Source organism: Bombus impatiens, unplaced genomic scaffold (assembly GCF_000188095.3).
Source record: "Bombus impatiens unplaced genomic scaffold, BIMP_2.2 scf_2326, whole genome shotgun sequence".
NCBI lineage: Eukaryota > Metazoa > Arthropoda > Insecta > Hymenoptera > Apidae > Bombus > Bombus impatiens.
The window spans coordinates 3,051-24,585 of NT_178745.1; the positions used below are offsets into that span (position 1 = coordinate 3,051).

The following is a 21,535-nucleotide window of genomic DNA, read 5'->3' on the forward strand; positions in this document are numbered from 1 at the left end:
TAGTTGCCAACTCAATAATTCTATATATATATATTATAGTTTAATATATAATATACGATATATACAGATATATATTATAAATAACGCATTTGGTTAGATAAAATCAAAATTTGGTGAGAAGAAGAAAGAGAAGTTCGAAGAACATTTGGACCAGCAATAAGAAAATAGATTGAAATATAAAGGAATTTTTTATATTTCTTCTACATGTAATATATAATTTTTTATTACGAAAAAAATTGAGCAATAAAAATGTTTTAAAGTCTTTCGCAATTTTCTTCTTCCAATCGTCTTTAAGACCGGAATATATCGTCGTGGAGTTGGTAAAAGACGATTGGTAACAAAACGGCATGAAGGAAAAAAATAGAGATGGAATACGATTCGTGGAAAAATATTGGATAGCTCATTTAGTCTCTGTAAAACCGAATCGATGACACGAGATATCGTTTGGCCCAGTTTTCGGTAAACGGCAAAGTGTTGCGAATACCAGCCCATTAAATCAGGTTACTTGGTAAACATACTTATCGTGACTATAAAATTCGGCTCGATATTACCTTGATTAAATTGAACAGACGAGAAAATCTTGGCAGTAGCCAAATAAAAACACGATCGAACGAATTTATTCAAATGGAATCGATTAAATAAATACAATCATTACGAACATATCGTGACTATTGTCGTTCGTGAACAAATATAGTTTCGATTTATTCGAATAAAATTAGAAAACTATCTTCTGTATGTACAGGTATTTAAACATTAACGTTGCCTCGATGCTAGCTTAAACGGCTAGTTTAAATAGCATTTGAAATATTTTAAATATCTTTAAAAACAGAATAAAAATAAATAGAAACTTTTTATATAGATCTCTTTCAAAATAGCTTAGATATTATTTACATGTGTGTTTAAACTAGATGAAAGCTGCAAAATTTTCGTATCATCAAGAATGAGATCATCAACAAAATCGAAGTCGTTGCTCAGTTTCCTTTCAGAATTCCTTCGACGAGGATGCTTCATCGAAAGAGCAGCAACTGTCGTCGGGGGAGGAGAAAAAAACGACACAACCGAGGCTGGCGATCGTTAAACAACGTGGAAACGGAACGACTTCGTCGAGCGAGGAAACAATGTCCTGGAGAACGGACGTTACCGGCGGTTTAGCTCTGCCTATTCTGGCATTGATTCACGACGTCGAGGAACCGCTCGACGTCCCGTTGACTGATCGTGAAAAGAGATGCCTGGCCGTGCCTATTGGTGATCTACACGATAAAAAACGGAAATTACTAAAAACTCGTAGCACGCCATCACGATCGTGAGTATAAAAAACAAATAGAATTTCATGATTCTTTAATAGCACCTTGGCGAAGAGCATAATACAAATCGTATAAACTGTATCGTGTAAAATTAGGTCGATAGTTTTTTAAATGAAATACGTACATGCAATTTGCTAAATATCACAGATATGACAAAATTTTTTGTTAAAAAATTGCCTGGTTCGATGAACAAAGTTTAATAAAATATCTGAATCTGTAAAAGGATATATCGCAACAAGCAGTTCTAAAATTTCCCTAAAATTCTTTAACCTATCTCTTTTTCATAATTATGATTTATTTTATATGTTTACATGCATGTACATATAATTTACGCGATTATAGCTTTCATCAAGGAAAAAGGTTTTCAATTAATGAAATAACGAGTATTCGTCTTCGAACGTTATCAGACTCGTTTTCTCATTACTAAGGAATTGGATATATTTTAAGGAGAACGAAAATAAATCGCACGAATATACTCGCTTATCTTATCACACGTGCTATGCAATTAAAAAGTCTTTGCATATTATTGCATATTCGATATCGTCAGCACGCTTTTGCATATCCAATATATTAGATAATGTAACAAAAGTTTTTTAAACAAGAAACGAAGAATTTTCAAAAATGTAACAAGTATTATTATTATATTATATAAGTGTGTCAAGTTTACGTAACAAGAAAATGATATGTAACGACATATTTCTTTACCCAATTTTATTGTGACATGCATTCATGAGGGGAATTTAATCGCGACATCTGATACGATAGCAATTTTTATTCCGACAATGCTTGAACATCGCGGCACGATTCCGATCATCTGAGAATTTATACGATATCGATGAAAGAGAGAAATGGAACGATAAGAGGCCTACCATAATCGATATAGAAAGGATAGCGAACGAGCTGTATTAATAGTTCTTATAATACGTTTCCTCTTTATTCGAGGGTAACAAAATCACGTGAACGATAGATTTCTCGATGAGTTTGCTAAAATATCCAACAGACGTACATTTCACTTTAATATCTGTTTCCTTCCTTCCTTTCACAATCTTTCTATGGGGTTGAGTAATAAGTACGTTCGTAATAAGTTTCTCACTAGCTTATACACATATATATTTCGATGAATATTACGAAAATCGTGTAAAGAATGTATCTCGAGCAATATATAAAAAGTGTACTCGTAAATTTATGGAGAAATAGAATAGATAAGTTACTCTTTGATTATACAGGGTAAAACAAAAAAAGTTAATTTTAGAGTAGATAGTAACTTTTAGAGTACATAGTACTTACCAAATGATAAAAATTCATCCTAATAAAGACGTTATAAACATCTTTGCGCTTTGGTTGAAGTGAATAACTTTCCCATTTTCCCACGAAAGTAATAACACTTGATGTTTTTCTTTAAAAGTGAATAAATTTATTATTCCTAATATAATTTCACCATTACCTAAAAAGATGGGTCATGTCTGTCACAGAGCAACATACATTAGAATAAATTGTTTTACAGTGGAATGGAGAGACAAACGACATCTCTAAAAATAAAAATGCACGAGTCGCCGAGGTTAATCCCACAGAAAATGGAGATTCCCGAGCGACAAATTAATACATCCATAAATAATTCCACCGCGAATGTAAGGCAAATATTTCATTGCGTTACGTACAATGGACTTATTTTTAATTATTAAGAAGCAATTTATAAAAGTTGCAGGTAAAATCTGCACTCACACCACCTCCAAAGGAAACTCTTCAACATGTGCAATCTATGTCTACAGAACCACACTTTCAAACCAATAAAGAGAAAGAATGTTGGCATCTTTATAAGAAAATGTGCGACAAAGGCGTTTGCGTTTCTTTTGATACGGTTTTAAGGTTTGAATGTGAACAATTTTAAATAATGTAAATAAAATGTTCTTCTACGTGCTGTAATATTAAAAATATAATATTATAATAATAGTTTGATGTTTTGGCATTGATTTGTGTTTGCTTAAAATATTGTACACAGATAATTACAATGATTTAATTAATTTCTGGTATCGGCCTAGATTTCTTTTAAACATTGTGCACGGAATTATTGTAATTAGAATAAATTAATTAATTTTATTAAGAAAGAAATTATTTTTCAGGGGTATGCTTACACCAACGGAATATCGATTAAGACAGAAAAAAGTTTCACAAAATTTGTAACAGCATCATCGATGGCAAGATTCTTTTTTTATAAACTGTTGTAGTACTTTTGTATGAAATCGCCTAACTATTTATTATTTTTATCTAAAACATGGATCTAAGAAAAGTAGCATTGATACACGTTAAAACAAGACGATCAAAATCGTATAGCGATCTGACCTCGTAGTTGATAATATACTGTATTTTTAGAGTTTAGATACGAATCGAACAAAGTGTAATTAAATTACATCTTGTAAATTTACGAGAGATATTCACCTATCTAACAAATAAAATGTTTGAATTGGTTCTGTTGAATCTTAGATGTATATGCATATCAACTGCCTATTTTTTAGAGTATTTATTGGTATATATAAATACACAACAGTGTTTCAGGAAATAAATTAAGATGACAAAAAGAGATTTATGAAGCGAAGTTAACGATTACAAATATAGTAAAAAGTCACGTCACTGCTATTGATTATTATAGGAATTAAAATACATAAGAACTCACAAACTCAAAACAAAGTTGATTATTTTGTATAATATTTATAACTTGTTTCTTTGTATGAAAATGTATAGCTCAATAAAATGTATAGATAAATTATCTTAATCATTTAAAATGAAATTAATTCTTAGACTCCTGTATTGAATGTTTTGTACCATATTTATAATTTGTTCCTTTATATAATAATATATAAATCAATAAAGTACTTAAATCGTTGTACAGTAACATATTTTTCGTGTAATCATCTTTATAAACACGTAAAAAATAAAATTCGTAAATATCTACAACTTCACTTCTAATGATAATAAAAATCGCATATTTTTCTGCTATTCTGATGAAAATAAACAAATCAAAATTTAATTAATAACGACATCAATGAAAAATATATATTTTTTTTAACTAATCTTGCATATTTCTAGGGACTTAAAATATTAAGGTACGTTACTGTTTTATGCGTTTTACCACACAACTGTCAAATTGACAAAATCAGTTAGCGTTTTATAAAGTATGTACGCGAAATCACATGTGGGTGGTTGAAGGGAAACCAATAGCAGGATGACCTGCACTCGTAATGTTCATTTATTGCCATGACATATACGATTAATGATGTCTCTACCGCATGGGAGCAAGGTTAATGTCGATTACAAAGCACGACTAGAACACAAGTTATACCTGGTATGTCATAATGAATGAAGGTTAATCATTTCATATAATAAGTAACCTTGATTCTGTAGCTAACTTTTGATATATACATGATAATCCTAATATAATATAATATTATATTGTTTCTAATATGCTATTATTTTTCAATGACACATACAAATAAGAAAACCACTAGAATTTAATATACTTCTTGTTTATTTAATATTGATTTAGTTATTTCAATAATGAAAAATGTTCAATTTCTTCTAATAATAAGAACAAAATATTAATAATATTTAATATTTAACTAAAATATTGTTAATTATATCACGGATGTTATTATTATTTAATAGGCTAGAGAAAACCCAGAACCAATATTCGATGTGTCTGAATGTGCTTTAAAACATGTACCCTCTGGTATTTATTCACTGTGTAGAGTATTCAGAAAGAAGGTGCTATGGATGTATAGTAACAAGCTGACTTCACTTTCGGGTGGAGGTGCCTTAAGCGATTTATCATTACTCGTTGTATTAGATATTCGTGATAATGAATTTACTCATTTACCATCAGACATAATGTGTCTTGCTTCTCTCAAGGTATTATTATTGAAGTCGAATAAATGAAATTATTTGAGATTTCTAAATTATTTTTTAATTGTATATATTCCAGGAACTCTATTTACAAGACAACAATATTCGAAAACTGCCAAACGAAATAGTACATTTAAGTAAATTAAACATTTTGAATGTGGCAAAAAACAAATTGAAACAATTGCCAGAAGCAATGGGAAATTTAAAGCAGCTTAGCATGTTAGATATTAGTCATAATAAACTTCATAAACTTCCTAAATCTTTGGGTTATGCACAACAATTAGCAGAGTTAAATATTGATGGGTTAAACTTATTGTATCCACCTCAAGATATTTTAAATGGAGGCACAAAAGTAATTATAGCATTTCTAGCAAATGAAAGTGGCATTAAATATTCACCAGAAGAGCCTGATTCTGAAACAGATATATCAAGAAATATAAGTTTTGAAGATATGCAAGGGGTATATCAGAATAAAAATAATGATGTACAGGTATTATATAATGTAGGATTATGAACTTTGATGTTGCACTTACACAGCGTGTCTTAAATGTTTTGATTTTTACTTTTAGGCTGCATTACAGAAGCTAGAAAAAATGAAGGCATGTGGATGCTTCTTTTATTTTAGTATGCTTTCAAATATATCTTGCACATTTGCTACTGTTTATTGTGAGACTTAATTTTTATTTATGAAATACTTATTATATGTTCATAAAAGTAAAAATTTATATGTTTGTATTGTAATATTTCTAAACTATGCTTGATTCTGCTTATTTTTAATTCTGATTATTTTGAAGCAGCTGTTTCTATAATATTTTAGTAAATAAAAAAAATAATTTGCAATTTGAAGATTTATTTTGTCTTGCAGGAGCATCGCCAAAATGCATTATTAGAAGTTGAAAAGAACATCAAGCAACAACAAGAATATGAAATGGAGATGCAGACAATGTTAAAAAAACACAGAAAGAAGGTAACTAGAATTAGAATTACTTGTTTACAATTAATGCTTTTAATATATTGCATTAAAATATCTCTATTTCTAGCTTTTGCAAGATCTTGCTTTACAGCAAACTCAGTTACAACACGAATTACAAAAAGTACAACAAGAAAGAGATTCTAACAGAGCACGCTTACTTTCTTATATTTATAATGGTATAGATAAAATATTTCTGTATTATATTTATTTTATTCAAAAATATAAAGAAGTATCTCTTAATGAAATTGAAAAAAATTGTTTTTCAAAATTACAACTGCTAACGTATCAATAATTTCCTTTAGCTGAAAAAGAAGCAGATAATGTTATTAAAGAATTTTTAAGAAACAGCGAAGAAGAAAGGCAAACTCAAGCTGAATTATTAGAAAAGGAAAAACAAGAAGAAATGCAACTATTATCTTCTTGTCATACAGAACAATTTATGTTCCGTACAAAGGATACTCTTCGTTAGTATTAAATATTTAGAACAATATGTAACTAATTATATAATTGTAATCTTATATTTATGTATATGATTTTAATAGTTTCTATGGAGAAATTACTTGAAGAAGAACTTCACAGAACTAGAAAGTTAGAAGAACATAGTAAATATAGAGATTGTGCTGCACAATCTTTACTCACACTGTTAGTAACATACTAATAATATTTTACAAAGAAGTAAAAATATGTTTAACGTTTAATAAATATTTCAGAGAAGTAAGGAATAATGATCATTTAGCACAAATAATGCAAGATCAAGCGGAAAAAAGACAAGATTTAATTGACACATTAAGACAAGATGAAGTTTTGCAAAAGGCTGCTGTTGCAGCACTATTAGAACGTAGCGATGCACGTTGTTGGAGTATCGTGCAACAAGTCAATTTGGTACAATCGCAATTAGCTGCACTTACGAACATTGAACTAGAGAGGCGAAAATTAGAAATTAACCAGCAACTTGTACGTAGTATTCATAACTATTTAATTTTTTTTACATACACTTAGATTTCTATACTATGAAGATATTTTATTATTTTATTAAATAGAATGAAATAGCTGAAAAAAGAGTAGCCTTGAGTGCTATTCTAATGAACTTATTAGAACAGCAGAAAAGCAGAAGAGATCAGCTTCTGGAAACAATTAATAGCATAGAACAACAACGTTGTATTACTGTAAGTATAGGTTTATATGTTATTGTTTTTCTTATTATAATTTCTATAAAATTATTATTCTATCTTTTAAGAATTCTAGAAGACAAAGTCAATTTTGGTTAATGCAATATCAGTCTTTAATGGAAACACGTCCTCAGGGTTTATTAGAAATGTTAGAGCCAACGTTAGTGCGACATGTTGCAATAGCGGGTGCATTACATTGTTTGCCATTTCTAGCTTCTTTGCCATCATTACTTCCAGATCTTAGTGATGAACAATTGAAAGCTGTATGTGAAGTATTAATTCATTTTTACCATTCGTTATCATTCAATTCACAAGTTATAACACATTTCATATTCTAGATTGGAATACACTGTGAAAATGATCGCACTGCTATAAAACTTGCAGTTGAAAATTACTTGGCAGAATTAAAACTCAACGAATTTAGAACACCCATAATACCTTCTGCACCATCAGAAGAAGCTTGTACAAGTTCTAATTATCAAGAATACAATGATACTCAGAGCATCAATACTGCCGAATGTGTAATTTGCCTTGATTTACAAGTAAGCAAAATGTTTATTCTATTTAAAAATTTTTCGCAATAAAATTCACAATATAATTTTTATGATTTCATTTTTCTTATAGTGTGAAGTAATTTTTCTACCATGTGGGCACCTTTGTTGCTGTTCAGGTTGTGCAAATATGATTTCGTCAAATTGTCCAATGTGTAGAAGTGTGATAGATCATAAAATTCACATTGTAAAGCCTTAAAATTTGAATATTTTTTGTAAGCATTTCCATTTAGATATTATTTGTTTATTAATTTAGAAGTATATCAACAAATTACTATCTAAAATTTTATATGGAAGAATGTAATAACGTATATAATACGTATTATATATAATACGTATGTAATACTTTAAATATTTCCATCTACAAAAAATAATATCTCATAAAGCTATAAAATTTATCCAATAAATTTTTTTTAATTATATATCTCTTCCAGTTAGTAATTTACTCTAATGTTATAGTTTTAGTCTTTTGTTAAATTACGATTATTATCGAAATAGAATTTTAGGCAACAAAATTCAGTTATGTATATGAACTGTTTGATATAATATCATCATATAGATCATGTATAATAATTATATTTAAGACAGATTAAAATTATCTAACTTTTTTATCATTATCTACAATAAAAATAAGAAAATATTTTAAATATTTGAAAATAAAGAAATAGAATGAGTTGCATTTATTAACACTTGACTACAAATGTCAACTTTTATATAAAATCATCACTGACATATTTGTACATACAATAGCCTTACGAGTACTGTGAAAATCATAATTTTAATCTATTATGGTGGTTGAGAGTTAATAATGCAAAAATATCAAAAATAATAAACAAGCTTTTATAAATGATAATTTATATAAGAAAACTTTTTTATAAAATCTCATTTCTTAAGTGCAGTATCTTAAAAGCATTCATTAATAAAATATTGACATTTTACCAATGTATATATGCTCTTTAAACAAATATTGTTAAGCTTAAAAAGTCATGAATAAAAAACGTTAAAAAAGACAATTTGTTTTGAAGTTTTAGAAAATTTGAAGGAAATTTGAATTAACAATTTTTTATACTAATATATTTTACCTTTTATTATAGAATAATAAATAGAAACATTTAACATGTTTGGTAGACTTATACAATAATTGTGTAAAATATATACTTATTTTTATCATAACTTATTTGCTTAATACATATCAAAAAACCATAACTTCTCTTCCTCCATCCTCCTCTTCTATAATATCATCTTCATCCTTTTTCTGTTGTTTTTTTTTAGATGTTGCATCTTTTTTTTCTTTTTGTGCTTTACGGAAATTCTCTAATGATTCTTGCAGTGGGTCAACAAACTGCTCAAACTCAATATCATTCATTGCTTGAATAACATCCTGACCGCTTATTGTTTTACGATTTCCTTTCTTAGCTATTATGTTTGCAGATGATGTCAAATACAATATAAAAATTGAAGATGCTTTTGCCACTGCAGTTCTAGCATCTTTAGCAATTGTAACTCCTTCTGGTAATGCTTCTTTTATAATTCTTGTTACAACTGCATTTGGTAAATTAAGATCTTCAAGCCTTTCTGCCATCTGATGTTTTTATTTAAATATTCTATATAAACATAATATTTTGGGGGGTGTAGTAGAATATTAAAAAAGATAAAAATCTTAATTGTTTATAATATACTACGTTATGCTTTAAGGTTATGATGCAGTATGAACGAAAAATATTAAATAAAATACAATAAAAATTACGAATTAAATTACCTTGTTTTAAAGATGTTACCACAATCAAGTTATCTTTTAATTAACTTATACTAAAATTATATCGGAATAAAACACAGTTTCTTCTTATTTCCCGCCAATGTGTCAATTGCACATATATTCAAAATGAATATTGAAAATAACACATATAAGGAAAAGAAGGATAAGATGTCACAGGCATATGAAATTTTCCAACATTTGTACTATTAGATTTAAATAAATAATGTTAACAATCATGCTTCTGTTCTCAAGTGGTATGAGTACGTGGTGGAGTAGTGTATAACACAAACATCAGGTCAAGATTAAAATTCACACCGCCATCTATATAAAATAAATGGCGCAATTTCGAAAGTTACAAGCACATATAGTATTATTTATTTGAATGTTACGTTAAAAGAAAAATGATCTATGCTGTGTGAGGTTTCATCAATTTTTACCAAAGATAATAGTTATTAAAATATAACAGTCACGTATATTTTATTTTATAAATATAAAACCATATTGATAAAAAATCTTTGTAAACAAATGTTTCAAATAATAATGTTTTCGCTATAATTTTCAATCATGGTATTGATAAAGTTGGAAATGATATGAAAATGGTAAGACTCCAATAGCTCCCAAAATTTTGTCACATACAATCGTAGAATGACATATACAGTTTAGTTGCCAGATAAAATTCCTCACAAGAGATAACATGACGTTACATTACCTCCACTGGTACCCTACAGCTATTTCGCTTGTGTCACGTGATATGAATTTCGTCCAATGACAATTATTATTCGTTTCCCCACCTCCATTTGTCTACAGTATGAGTCACAACGTCACTAGTCCACTAATTATACTACTTTCACCACTACCATTAGATCTTCTCCCTTTTTTCCCTCGATCTAGTAAGTAGCAACTAACAACCCTGAAACTGACAAACTAGTCTAACAATATTTAGTTCGTATCACGGTCGTATGTCGCATGTATCGTGGTCCGTAGTCCGTGGTTTGTATAAAGCGGAGAATCTGTCGTCTGTACGGTGGTTTGACAAGAGCCATTCGGTACCAAAATTAATTCCGAAACTGACAGTTTCATCACTGCAATCACCAACTGCAACGAAAATCGAAACAAGGCACCATTCGGAGAAAAATGTCAAAAATCGAAGAAGGAAATGCTCATATACGACAAGCTGAGAAAAGGTATTGTCAATATAAAAGATACTGTCAATGCAGAATTGCGAGTAATTATGCCAACAATTAATCTGACTTTCGTCAATTTTTTTTGTATGAAATCGATAATACGTACTTTTTCATAGAGTAAAAATAATTTCATTTTTATTGATCCACTTATTCAAATACGGTAAATCTATGTTATAGCTTAAAAACATCACTGTTAAAATGGAGACCTGATTTCGAAGTTGCGGCCGACGAATATACAAGTGCAGGTAAAATATATACATAGAAATCATTGACATAACAATATCACACAATTAATAATCATGTTTTCTGTTATTTATTTTAGCAACTTGCTTTAAAATAGCGAAATCTTATCAACAATGTAAAGAATGCTTAATGAAAGCTGCTGATTGTTATAAAGAAAATAGATCGTATCCTTTTAAATTGATACAGTTTTTATATATATTGGGATAGAGTATGATTTTAAGTTTCTTTTATACAATTTAGAAGCAATTTTATTCTTTAACATTAATTCTACAAAAGATGGTTTCATGCTGCAAAGTAAGTTCTTTAGATCCTTAATAATATATTATGAGAAATATTATCATTTGCTATAATATATTCAATTGTAGGAGTATTGAACATGCTGTATTAATTTGCAAAGAAATGGGAAATCTTGCAGAAGCACCAAAACTAGCACATAGTGCTTGTTCTTTGTATCAAATGCATGGGTCACCTGACGCAGGTGCAGCTGTACTTGATAAAGCAGGCAAAATGATAGAGGCCACTCAACCACAAGAAGCACTAGAATTATTTAAACGAGCTGCTAATATTGTTATGGTTAGATATAATTTACTTTTGTAATTAGTGATAATGTTATTGAAAGTCATATAATATGTACTTTTCAATGAAGGCTGAAGATAGTCCACGTCAGGCTGCAGAATACATGAGCAAAGTGGCAAGATTATTAGTAAAACTACAAATGTATGATGAAGCAGCAGATGCAATTCGGAGAGAAATTGGAATGCATCAACAGATAGATCATGCACCCTCTGTTGGTAGATTAACAGTAGCATTAGTGTTAGTACAGTTAGCTCGAGCTGATCAGGTAGCAGCTGAGAAAGCTTTCAAAGAATGGGGAAACTACTGTGAAGCTCCTGAGGTTTGAACCATTTAAAAATTTAAGACTTTAACTAAAAACATTACATTTATCTTCATTTGTTCTTACTTATCATCAGGTTAATACATTAGAAATGTTACTACAAGCATATGATAATGAAGATGCAGATGCTGCAAGAGCAGCATTAAATAATCCTTTCATTAAACACATGGATGTTGAATATGCTAAACTCGCTAGAAGTATACCTCTACCACAGCAACAATATGCAATACCTCCTCCAGGAGTAAGAGCAAATGCAGCAGAATCATATACATCTCCTAATGCCTCAAAATTGGTGGAAGAAACTACTAGTGAAGTTCAAGTAAGCAATAAATTTGTTTATTTAATAAAACTATATATATAATATAATTATATAATAAAACTACATGTAAAAAGACTTATAAAAATTTTCTTCAATTTATATCACTTATATCACTTCAGAACATGAGTATTAAAGAATCTAAAGATACTACCACAACGTCATCTGAAGATACTATTGAGAAAGAAGAGGCACAAGCAGCATCTTCGAAAAACAAAGGAAATGAAGAAGAAGATGACGAAGAATATGAAGGATTATGTTGATTGCATATTATTATTATTAAGGTTAACTATTTATATCTTGAAGTATAAACAAATTTTATTTTGTAAAAGATATTATATTGTGTTAATCTAGATATATATATATATATATATTTAATGCCTAAAAATATTCTTTACAGGAATACTAATCATACACACACACAACACACACACACACACAAATCTTAAATCTTGTTAAATTCTTTAATGCACTTTTACTAAGCATTATTTAATGGTTAGTAAAACTTTAGTAAAAAATATTTCGAAAAATATTCTTAAAAATACTTTCGGAAATACATTGTTTAGAAGGAAATTTTTCTTATTTAAAATAACAGTTACATAAAATATCTTAGATATAATTCCTTATACATGCTGCAAGGAATCCTATGACAAGAAGTAAATATGTAATATATATGCATTTATGTTGAATATAACAATGTTTAAGAATATAATCTTTAAAAAATACTGTTCTCATGTTGATATCTGCTTCATAAGTATTATATTTTTTTTGTTCTTGTAGAATATATTCCGATGATTGCAGATCTTGTCAATAAAGATGTATAAACACAAATATATTTTAATAATCTAATTTCATGTTTACGAACTGTAAAAATATATATAGAAAAATAAATTGTTACTGCGAACGCTTAAATACGTGTTGATTCTCTTGATATTGCGTACAAGTTAAAAGAAATGAGGTTATGAATAAATTGAACTCTCTATACATGTATACTCACAAATTTTGTCTTCCAAAATCACAGACTATCTTTTTCTATGGCATGTCCTCAAAAAGATAAGAGATTTTAACACAATACTTTTCACTTATTCACAAAATTTTAAATACAACTTTTCACTTGTCGGTTTTGAAAGATTGCCGCGAAATGACACATCAACTACTCAAAAACATAAATCACTAAGGATAGACAAATTAAAAAGAAACTTACATATACGTGATTATCTAAAAGTGTTTCATATATAAATACATAGTAAAAAAATTATTTATATTATTAACTAAACAAAACGATAGTCTTTAATGTATTAAAATTTTATAGTTGGAAATTCACGCAATTTTTTTCACTTATTTTGCTAATTCAAGTTACTTTAGAAATATAGTATGTACAATTTTCTCAACTTATTTCTGTAACAAATTAAAAACTAAAATTGCACAATTTATTATGTAATTACAAACAAATTATAATAAATCTCATATTGTACTGAAACTAAAATTGAATTCAAATATAACAACAAATGTCAAGTTTATACAACACAATATTTTCAAAAAATTAGCGCGAAACAAGTCTGCGCAAGCTTCAATCTGTGGATATAGATGAGCAAATATCATCATGTAATAAAACGCTTTTAAATGAACAAGAAACATGAAACTCCTATATATTGTTACGAAACTAAATAAATAATATAATCAAATATTAAATTTTACTATTTATCATCCATATTTTATCACTACTTCGATTATTAATCAGTCCTCTATCGAATGACTGTGAACTTCACTTTAGGAGTTTCAACACGAAATCAATATTACAGTGGCTGTTAGAGAGGCGTGTTTGCGCACGAACGTTAAAATCGAATAAATAGTCGTCTGCAGGAAGACTGAAAGCAGACGTCACAATACACGACGACGTCGTGGTATCATAACACTAGAGCGCGAGCAAGTGTCAATTTTGATTATTGTCATCGTTCATCTGAGTATCGATAGTTCTGTCAAGATCGTTTGGAATTTCCACCGATGATCGACAAATCGCGTATACGTATTTCTGTGGGTGCCGTGAGGCGGCGAGAAAGGCCACCTCTTTAAATTAAAAGAAGGAATGACGCTGGAGAATCCGTTCTTTGTCGTCAAGGAGTAAGTAAAAAAATGATCTCCCTGTTGTATGAATTTTTAACGAATATTCTTCAAGTTTCAGAATTATCCATAAAAAAATCGATATCAATATCAGTGAAGTTTATGCACTTGTCAAGCTTTTGAATTTTTGTTGCTCCTTTTGTGACATTGATGTCGTATATATACATCAACCCTTTAAGAATAGTCGCAAACGAAATTACAAAGAAACTTTACTTTTGGTGTTTCGAAATAATTTCTAGTTGTTATAACTTTCGTTGAGAATGTTTTACGATAATCCATTTATTCTGCATCTTATCTTAATATACATGTACATACGTTATAAACACCTCCCTCTAATCTGAACTTTTTATATGTATTATTTTGTTCGCTGAATTTGTTCAACGTTTGACTCGTTATTTTTATCGGGAATAGCGTTGAATCTTTTTCTGCAATAATTTTAGATTAAATTCATTGCATTTTTATGTTTTTATAATGCGTAGAAAAGCATATTAAATTTGCAACATTCTATTAAATGTATCAATAGACACTTTTTTTTATTTTTTAGTATTTTTATTGAAAAATAATTGAATTATTTTTATACAATGTTTTCATATTTTAATGCGCATTTAATAGACACAACAAACATAAAGTGACAATGTATAATCGATTGATATTTCTTATCAAAAAAGACTTTTTATTTGATATTACCTATAACTCATTTCCCAAATTATTTTATTTTTATATTTAATAAATACTACTATTTATTACTAGATATGAACTATTAGAAAGAAACTTTGTTGTATATTTATTACAACTAATTAAAATTTCACATGTACAAAATTGTATTAGTTTGTTAAGTATCAAAAACAAATTTCCTGATATTTAAAGTACTTGTTACGATTACATAACACTTGTTAAGTCAAAGTGCTTATATTTATATAACATATTTGTGATCAACTATTAATTATTAACGACGTTGCAGTGCAAGAATTTATCGTTTCCTTCTTAAATATGAAATAATTTTATTCATTTTATTTCTTACAAACAATAATAGTTTGTGTTATTTATTTACATGTATTATATTATTCTATATTATATATTCTTATATTTTAATGTATAATTTATTTATACTACTAATATAATATTTAATTAATATACTCATTATAATTTTTTAATTTATAATATGAATAATATCGCTTATTTGTTTTGTAGCGAAGTTTGCAAGGCCTTAAATAAAAACCGCGGTTTATACGGGCGCTGGACGGAATTGCAAGATGTTATTGTCACGAGCTCTACCGTGAGTGGGGGAATCCCAATCTCACGTGACGAATTGGAGTGGACTACTACCGAATTACGAAAAGCCTTACGCTCGATAGAATGGGATCTCGATGATCTAGAAGACACGATCTATATCCTTTGATATACATCTATACATTACGAAATATATGATATTAATTCTTTCAGTATTAAAGTTTAATACTAGAATGGTGTACTTAAATAGATAACATGTGCATTTTTTTTTTTAGATCGTCATTTATTTATTGAAATTTATATAAAATTAATTGCAAAATGTTCTTTTTAAAATTTTGAATTTTTGTATCCATATGCTATATTTCCCTTAATGCACTATATGTGTGACTATACGTATTGTAGAAAAAAATCCGACAAAGTTTAAGATAGATAACAAGGAATTAACGGTTCAACGAAGTTTTATCGAACAAACGCGAGAAGAAGTTAAGGTAATACTTCTTAGATAATATTCAATGTTTATATTAATTAGTAGCTTAATTTAATATTTTCGAAAATGTACAAGATCCGACCGAATGACGTGTAAAAACGAGCATGACATGGCTGCTTGTGGAAAAATAAGAAAATGATATAGAAAACAATTTTTTTATTCTCAGATTAGTTTTTGAGAAAATCGAGTTTCAAAATTTATTAGGTATATTTGAATTTGTATATTTGAAATGTTATTCTAGATGCGAAAGTAAGCAAAAAATGTAAAATAAAATTGTTCCATTCAAAGTTTAGTTTCCAAGAAAATAGAGTTTGGATATGTTTAATTAAAAATCGGTGTAGTAGTACATGCGTATGATGAATTATCAAATTTATTTTTCTCGAAAATAAGACGTCTTATGAAAAAATGTTATTCTATATTTTCACACATGAAACGATTATTTTAAACTTGTCCAATCCGGAATTAACACTACTTAAGTATACTTGATAAATTCTCAAACTCGATTTCCTCGAAAACTATGTTGAGAATGAAAATATTTTATTTTATACTTTTTTCTTATTTTTCCACAAGAAATCATGTCATGCAGGCTTTTAAATATTATTCGGCCAAACTCTCTCTCTCTCTATATATATATATATATCGATCATATTACTAATTTGTTGCAGACTATGAAGGATAAAATGAATTTAAGTAGGGGTCGAGATCGCGATAATACAGCCAGACAGGTTTGTCGGATTTATATACTATTTATATATATTTGATTATCTTTATAGTTTTTGTCATCTATTATCGTCTTAATTGTTTAGGAGCATTCAATGAAAGTACCAATTATAGTTTAAAAAACATCACGAAAAATATAAGACATACATACATGTGCTTATTATATTTTATAATTATATAATATACATAATTATAATTATGTTTATCATTTGTTCAAATAAAAATAATTTATATTATTATATTTTATATTTAGAGTTTGTAATACAATATATTAACTTCATAGATGGAATTGAAAATAATTCATACAAATGTATTTTCTTTTATACGTTTAAATTTCGCTCGCAAATTACTATCGTATACATTGCGACACCTATATGAAGTTGTCAAATTCACCGATAATGTTGATAGTGATTATTAAATTTGCTTGTTTGTTTCTTAACGCTACAACTTTTCTATTGCTTTACAAATAAGATACTAGCAATCGAAATTACTGAAAATAGAAAATGGTTTATGCGGTAAATCAATATTTGATATCATGAGTGTAATTCATAAGATAAGATTTTTGTACTACATTGGTATAATTTACATGTAGTACAAAAACGATTATTAAATATCTTTACATCAATGTGTACATATTTATAGCTAATATATATGAGCTATATTTTTAATTTAACAATTTGTATATTCATATTTTGTTTTTTATCGCAGCCACTCTTAGATAACAGTCCTGCTCGAGTTCCTGTCAATCATGGTACAACAAAGTACAGTAAATTGGAAAATGAAATTGATAGTCCAAATAGGCAATTTTTGGGAGACACGTTACAACAACAAAATGACATGATGAGGCAACAAGATGAACAATTAGACATGATAGGTGAAAGCATTGGAACGCTTAAAACAGTATCCAGACAAATTAATACTGAATTAGATGAACAAGCAGTGTAAGTTTCTAATCAGTACTATTTAAATTTATCGTTGCTGATAATATTACTTTTTAGTTGGTTTTTGAATATATGTTTTCAATTGTTTCAGTATGCTAGATGAATTCGGTAATGAGCTAGAGGTGACTGATTCTAAACTTGATGCAACAATGAAAAAAATGGCCAAAGTTCTTCATATGAGTAATGGTAATTATAATAATTACATTCCTGCTCCTACTACTGCAACATCTAGTGTTTCTGATCTTGCCTCTAAACCTTCTTCTCTATCATCCTTATCAAATACAATAACTAATTGTTTCTTATGTTCTGGAGATTAAATAGATATTTTTATTATAATTTTACCATAATTATTCAGTAATATTTATAAACCATGTATTCTTTTTGCTTGAGCATTTTCTTTTGTTCAAATTTATTTACAACATTTGGCTTTGTTATTGATACCTAATTTTTATGTGATACAAAATTAATAATTTTAAACATTTACTGAAAAATTATGGAATTGTGTAATGAATTTAATAATTCATTTTGTCTTTACAATAACATTGCATATTGTGATTATCCATGAATAAGTCATTTCCTATTCATTCTCTTCATTAATTTAAGCTAATTTTTAGCACTGTTGCACTTATTTTTAATGATTTGATTTTTCTATCAAATATATATAGAATTATACTGCTATATGATTATTTAGAACGAGAAATTTATTGGAGAGTAGAAGTCTCATTAAATTGAAGTTACTTTTAAAGCAAAAAATTAATAAAATAAATAGCATTTATAATTCATATATTTCATATAATGAAATAACCATTTTAATTTCTTTAGTTTTTTATTATTATATTAAGTATGAAATTGACAAATTATTTATTATTTATCAAATGATTAAAGTTTTAGTAAAACGATAATAATAAGTTAAAACATGTTATAAACATGAAATAAAAGTAAAAATTGATACTTAGTAGGAACTCCCACTTAAATTATAAAAGATCTTTCTGTTATTTTATTCATCATTTTTATTATAATAATATAAAAGGAAAAATTGAAAAATTTATATTTTAATACTCATATTTTATCATATCAAATTTATATTTTAATACTCATCTTTCCATAATCTTCATGCTTTTCTTACACAATATATTCAAACATAAGATCTTATAAATGTTGTGTTAACTTTTATTCTTATCATAACAAAAATAATCAAAAACAAAGATTAATTTTTTAATGTAAACAGTTGTTGAAAATCTATGTATATAAAATAATTAGTATATAAATTTATAGTTTTTAAAAAAGTTATATATATTTAAATTTAGTAAATGCTCTCTAAAAGTGTAGTATTAAAATGGACCAGTTGTAATTTCAGAACAATAGTTAATTTTAAAACAATACAGTTCAAGTATTTATTTACATAGCACGATAGGCACTAAATGGTAGCATAAAATTCAATAGCAACATCAGAAAATTAAAGAAAGTTAACATATATCAACAAAATATAAATAAATAAACAAATTGTATATAAATACCTCAGTATATAGGAATTTAAAAAAGTAGTTTAGATGAATAGAGAAATGTTAACGTATTGCCAAATATTTCAAAACATGTATCAAAGCAGGAAAAGGTAGCACAAGTAATTTGTGCCTGAGAAAATTTTAATGTCATAAATTTATAGACAAATATATATAGTATACATATATACATATATACTATTAGAAAAACATTTTCAATAAATTTGAAAACTTCTGATACTTCTACTTCCAATGTACACAACATGTGATATTAATATATTGATTAAAGCGTAGACAAAAATAGTTTAGGACCTGGTAGTGTGAAATATTCATACCATATTGTGAAAGTACCAGTCAGTTTATGTGTGTAATGAATGTAAATGAAAATATAAAGTTTGAAAGAAAAGTGTTGAAGAGAAAGAAGAGAAAAATGTGAAAACAATTATTTGTACGTATGGTGATTGTTGATTGATTGTTTCTCAATGCGAATGAGATTGTTCATAAGTACTATAAAATTTAATGACTCCAGATAATCTGAAGTTCTCTCTCCATTTTAAGAAAGTAAAACATAATGAAATGAATTGAAAATTAGAAATTGATACGTTTATTCATTGTTAGAAGAGTGTTGATAGTATAATGTTGTGAATTCATACGTAAAAGAGAAATTGTTTATTCTAGTTGTACTTAAAAATTAAAAGAAAAAATTATACCTTATTATTTCACATAAATGACCAATTGTGAAGACATACTGATAAATAAAATTTGAGACTTTATTTATACTGTACATGTTACTGTAAAGTACCACAAACTCCTACCCGCTGAAACTATTCAAATAATAATTACAACAATATTATATATGTATAAGAACTCATTATATATTGAATTCTGTGTTTGAGAGATAATAATGAATATATTTTTTCATTAAATTTTTGTTGAAACCAATTTTCAGCACTTTACTTTGTTTATTACATTCAGTTTCTCTAATACTCATATAAGTAAGCAATATAAAATCTCTCAATCATGGAATATGATCTTTTTCACTTAAAACATGTTTATAAATATGTCTTATAGGTATGTCATTTTTTCCTCATTTTTTGCTTTTATATGTTTATGCGAAAATAATTTTTATTCATGCGTTTATGCAATTTCTAAACAATGAATATATATAAAAATTATTATTTTGATGCTTCTGTAATTTAATAAATGTTACAATTACTGCTTGTTATGTATAAACAACTCAAACTCAAAATATAATTTTAAAAGGTATTTAAATTAGTTTATAATATTGATTCTTTGCACTTTTAAAGTATTGAATGGATATGGCAAACATCTTTCAAAATATGTAAAAGATTAAATCTTAATAACAAATTTATAGCTTAATATTTAAGTGCAAAGTATCAATGTAGAAAATATAGTGTTGTTATAAAATGTTTGTTGAAGAATGCATGTTGAAAATAATATACAATATTTACTGTTTGAAGAAGGGCCAAATATATAAATATTAATTTTTCTTATATAGTATGCCATATATGACTTGTTTAATTTTACCGTTGTTCAATGAATGACGATAAAATCTCTTGATTCTGACTACTTTTTTTATAAGTGACGCATGTGATGTTACTTTCCGTTTGTTTTAGATCGGAGACAATGGGTAGCCATTGGAGTGTTGACCGCTATATTGGTGTTTCTAATAATTTTATTTATAATTAAGTGAATCTTATTTAATTTCCTAGTTTCCTTAAGAATTTATTGGTTCTTCTTCATAGCATTTAGACGAATGTGTTAAATTCTGTTTTAATAATGAATTATTAATAGCGATATTCTATGATCCATTATAATAAATATTTACAGTTATTACATTTTTGACAGGATAATTATGAATTCCCTTTCCCAATTGCAGGTAATAACTAGATTGAAATATCCAAGTATTTTATACATATTATATTGATTTCAACATTTCACAATATTTTAATCTATCTTGTAGGTTTTGGTAGATGATATATTAATCTTGATATATTAATATTTGGTTAATAATTAATAACATCATATTACATACTCTCCAACATATTGTTTATTTTGTATTCATATTAAATATGTATCAATATTTTTATAAAAATGTTATACACATATAAAATGCTGCATGATGATACATATTATAAAATACATTTGAATTTCCGTTTTCCTTTCGATTTTAAAAATGTTTTCCCAATCTTTAATATTTCATAAACAAGTTATACAATGTATTACAT

The 21,535-nt window shown here is 27.4% G+C and overlaps 5 protein-coding genes and 1 long non-coding RNA gene across 11 annotated transcripts; 4 read left to right on the top strand and 2 right to left on the bottom strand.

Moving 5' to 3' along the window:
• The first annotated feature begins 1,038 nt into the window (after positions 1 to 1,038).
• LOC100744511 lies at positions 1,039 to 4,068 on the top strand. 3 transcript variants are annotated; one of them, XM_012393288.1, is made up of 4 exons: positions 1,039 to 1,303; positions 2,809 to 2,932; positions 3,004 to 3,178; positions 3,425 to 4,068. In XM_012393288.1, the coding sequence occupies exons 1-4, from the start codon at positions 1,119 to 1,121 to the stop codon at positions 3,454 to 3,456; spliced, it is 516 nt and encodes a 171-aa protein (XP_012248711.1). In that variant the 5' UTR covers positions 1,039 to 1,118; the 3' UTR covers positions 3,457 to 4,068. The 3 variants fall into 3 exon arrangements, with proteins under 3 accessions (XP_012248711.1, XP_003494554.1, XP_033180309.1); XM_003494506.4 differs by having other exon boundaries at positions 3,004 to 3,170; positions 3,425 to 3,779; XM_033324418.1 differs by having other exon boundaries at positions 1,086 to 1,303; positions 3,010 to 3,170; positions 3,425 to 3,779.
• LOC105681852 lies at positions 1,131 to 2,759 on the bottom strand. Its single transcript, XR_001102761.2, has 2 exons — positions 2,592 to 2,759; positions 1,131 to 1,250 (listed from the first exon to the last, which is right to left on the bottom strand). It is a non-coding gene; the product is annotated as an uncharacterized LOC105681852 (long non-coding RNA).
• A 332-nt stretch (positions 4,069 to 4,400) lies between the features above and the next one.
• On the top strand, positions 4,401 to 8,836 carry LOC100743204 (E3 ubiquitin-protein ligase LRSAM1). Of its 2 annotated transcripts, XM_003494497.4 has the most exons (13): positions 4,401 to 4,644; positions 4,965 to 5,207; positions 5,281 to 5,691; positions 5,771 to 5,800; positions 6,067 to 6,168; positions 6,242 to 6,350; positions 6,477 to 6,638; positions 6,717 to 6,816; positions 6,885 to 7,128; positions 7,215 to 7,340; positions 7,412 to 7,606; positions 7,682 to 7,885; positions 7,968 to 8,836. In XM_003494497.4, exons 1-13 carry the CDS (start codon positions 4,573 to 4,575, stop codon positions 8,091 to 8,093), a joined length of 2,124 nt encoding a protein of 707 aa, XP_003494545.1. In that variant the 5' UTR covers positions 4,401 to 4,572; the 3' UTR covers positions 8,094 to 8,836. The 2 variants fall into 2 exon arrangements, with proteins under 2 accessions (XP_003494545.1, XP_012248708.1); XM_012393285.3 differs by lacking the exon at positions 5,771 to 5,800 and having other exon boundaries at positions 4,402 to 4,644.
• Positions 8,837 to 9,061: 225 nt separating this feature from the next.
• On the bottom strand, positions 9,062 to 13,447 carry LOC100743328 (DNA polymerase epsilon subunit 3). Of its 2 annotated transcripts, none has more exons than XM_033324419.1 (2): positions 13,286 to 13,447; positions 9,062 to 9,498 (listed from the first exon to the last, which is right to left on the bottom strand). In XM_033324419.1, the coding sequence occupies exon 2, from the start codon at positions 9,474 to 9,476 to the stop codon at positions 9,087 to 9,089; it is 390 nt and encodes a 129-aa protein (XP_033180310.1). In that variant the 5' UTR covers positions 9,477 to 9,498; positions 13,286 to 13,447; the 3' UTR covers positions 9,062 to 9,086. The 2 variants fall into 2 exon arrangements, with proteins under 2 accessions (XP_033180310.1, XP_003494546.1); XM_003494498.3 differs by lacking the exon at positions 13,286 to 13,447 and adding an exon at positions 9,654 to 10,048.
• LOC100743453 (gamma-soluble NSF attachment protein) lies at positions 10,528 to 12,623 on the top strand. Its single transcript, XM_012393286.3, has 8 exons — positions 10,528 to 10,834; positions 11,012 to 11,079; positions 11,157 to 11,241; positions 11,354 to 11,371; positions 11,443 to 11,650; positions 11,724 to 11,972; positions 12,049 to 12,291; positions 12,411 to 12,623. The coding sequence occupies exons 1-8, from the start codon at positions 10,785 to 10,787 to the stop codon at positions 12,549 to 12,551; spliced, it is 1,062 nt and encodes a 353-aa protein (XP_012248709.1). The 5' UTR covers positions 10,528 to 10,784; the 3' UTR covers positions 12,552 to 12,623.
• A 649-nt stretch (positions 13,448 to 14,096) lies between the features above and the next one.
• Positions 14,097 to 21,145, top strand: LOC105681851 (syntaxin-6). Of its 2 annotated transcripts, XM_012393284.3 has the most exons (7): positions 14,097 to 14,409; positions 15,601 to 15,797; positions 16,033 to 16,127; positions 16,792 to 16,851; positions 17,555 to 17,787; positions 17,879 to 17,973; positions 20,924 to 21,145. In XM_012393284.3, exons 1-7 carry the CDS (start codon positions 14,375 to 14,377, stop codon positions 20,998 to 21,000), a joined length of 792 nt encoding a protein of 263 aa, XP_012248707.1. In that variant the 5' UTR covers positions 14,097 to 14,374; the 3' UTR covers positions 21,001 to 21,145. The 2 variants fall into 2 exon arrangements, with proteins under 2 accessions (XP_012248707.1, XP_012248706.1); XM_012393283.3 differs by lacking the exon at positions 20,924 to 21,145 and having other exon boundaries at positions 14,375 to 14,409; positions 17,879 to 18,138.
• Positions 21,146 to 21,535: the final 390 nt, after the last annotated feature.

What these genes read in the sequence shown, in the direction of transcription:
- LOC100743204 (XM_003494497.4), top strand. Translation starts at nt 4,573, where the DNA reads ATGATGTCTCTACCGCATGGGAGCAAGGTTAATGTCGATTACAAAGCA. An exon ending in AACAACAACGTTGTATTACT is followed by an intron (nt 7,341 to 7,411) that starts GTAAGTATAGGT and finishes CTATCTTTTAAG; the next exon opens with AATTCTAGAAGACAAAGTCA. An exon ending in TAATTTGCCTTGATTTACAA is followed by an intron (nt 7,886 to 7,967) that starts GTAAGCAAAATG and finishes TTTTTCTTATAG; the next exon opens with TGTGAAGTAATTTTTCTACC.
- LOC100743453 (XM_012393286.3), top strand. Translation starts at nt 10,785, where the DNA reads ATGTCAAAAATCGAAGAAGGAAATGCTCATATACGACAAGCTGAGAAA. An exon ending in GAGCTGCTAATATTGTTATG is followed by an intron (nt 11,651 to 11,723) that starts GTTAGATATAAT and finishes TTTTCAATGAAG; the next exon opens with GCTGAAGATAGTCCACGTCA. An exon ending in AAACTACTAGTGAAGTTCAA is followed by an intron (nt 12,292 to 12,410) that starts GTAAGCAATAAA and finishes ATATCACTTCAG; the next exon opens with AACATGAGTATTAAAGAATC.
- LOC100743328 (XM_033324419.1), bottom strand. Translation starts at nt 9,476, where the DNA reads ATGGCAGAAAGGCTTGAAGATCTTAATTTACCAAATGCAGTTGTAACA.
- LOC100744511 (XM_003494506.4), top strand. Translation starts at nt 1,119, where the DNA reads ATGTCCTGGAGAACGGACGTTACCGGCGGTTTAGCTCTGCCTATTCTG. An exon ending in CGTAGCACGCCATCACGATC is followed by an intron (nt 1,304 to 2,808) that starts GTGAGTATAAAA and finishes ATTGTTTTACAG; the next exon opens with TGGAATGGAGAGACAAACGA. An exon ending in TAAATAATTCCACCGCGAAT is followed by an intron (nt 2,933 to 3,003) that starts GTAAGGCAAATA and finishes AATTTATAAAAG; the next exon opens with TTGCAGGTAAAATCTGCACT.
- LOC105681851 (XM_012393283.3), top strand. Translation starts at nt 14,375, where the DNA reads ATGACGCTGGAGAATCCGTTCTTTGTCGTCAAGGA. An exon ending in TGATCTAGAAGACACGATCT is followed by an intron (nt 15,798 to 16,032) that starts ATATCCTTTGAT and finishes GTGTGACTATAC; the next exon opens with GTATTGTAGAAAAAAATCCG. An exon ending in GAATTAGATGAACAAGCAGT is followed by an intron (nt 17,788 to 17,878) that starts GTAAGTTTCTAA and finishes CAATTGTTTCAG; the next exon opens with TATGCTAGATGAATTCGGTA.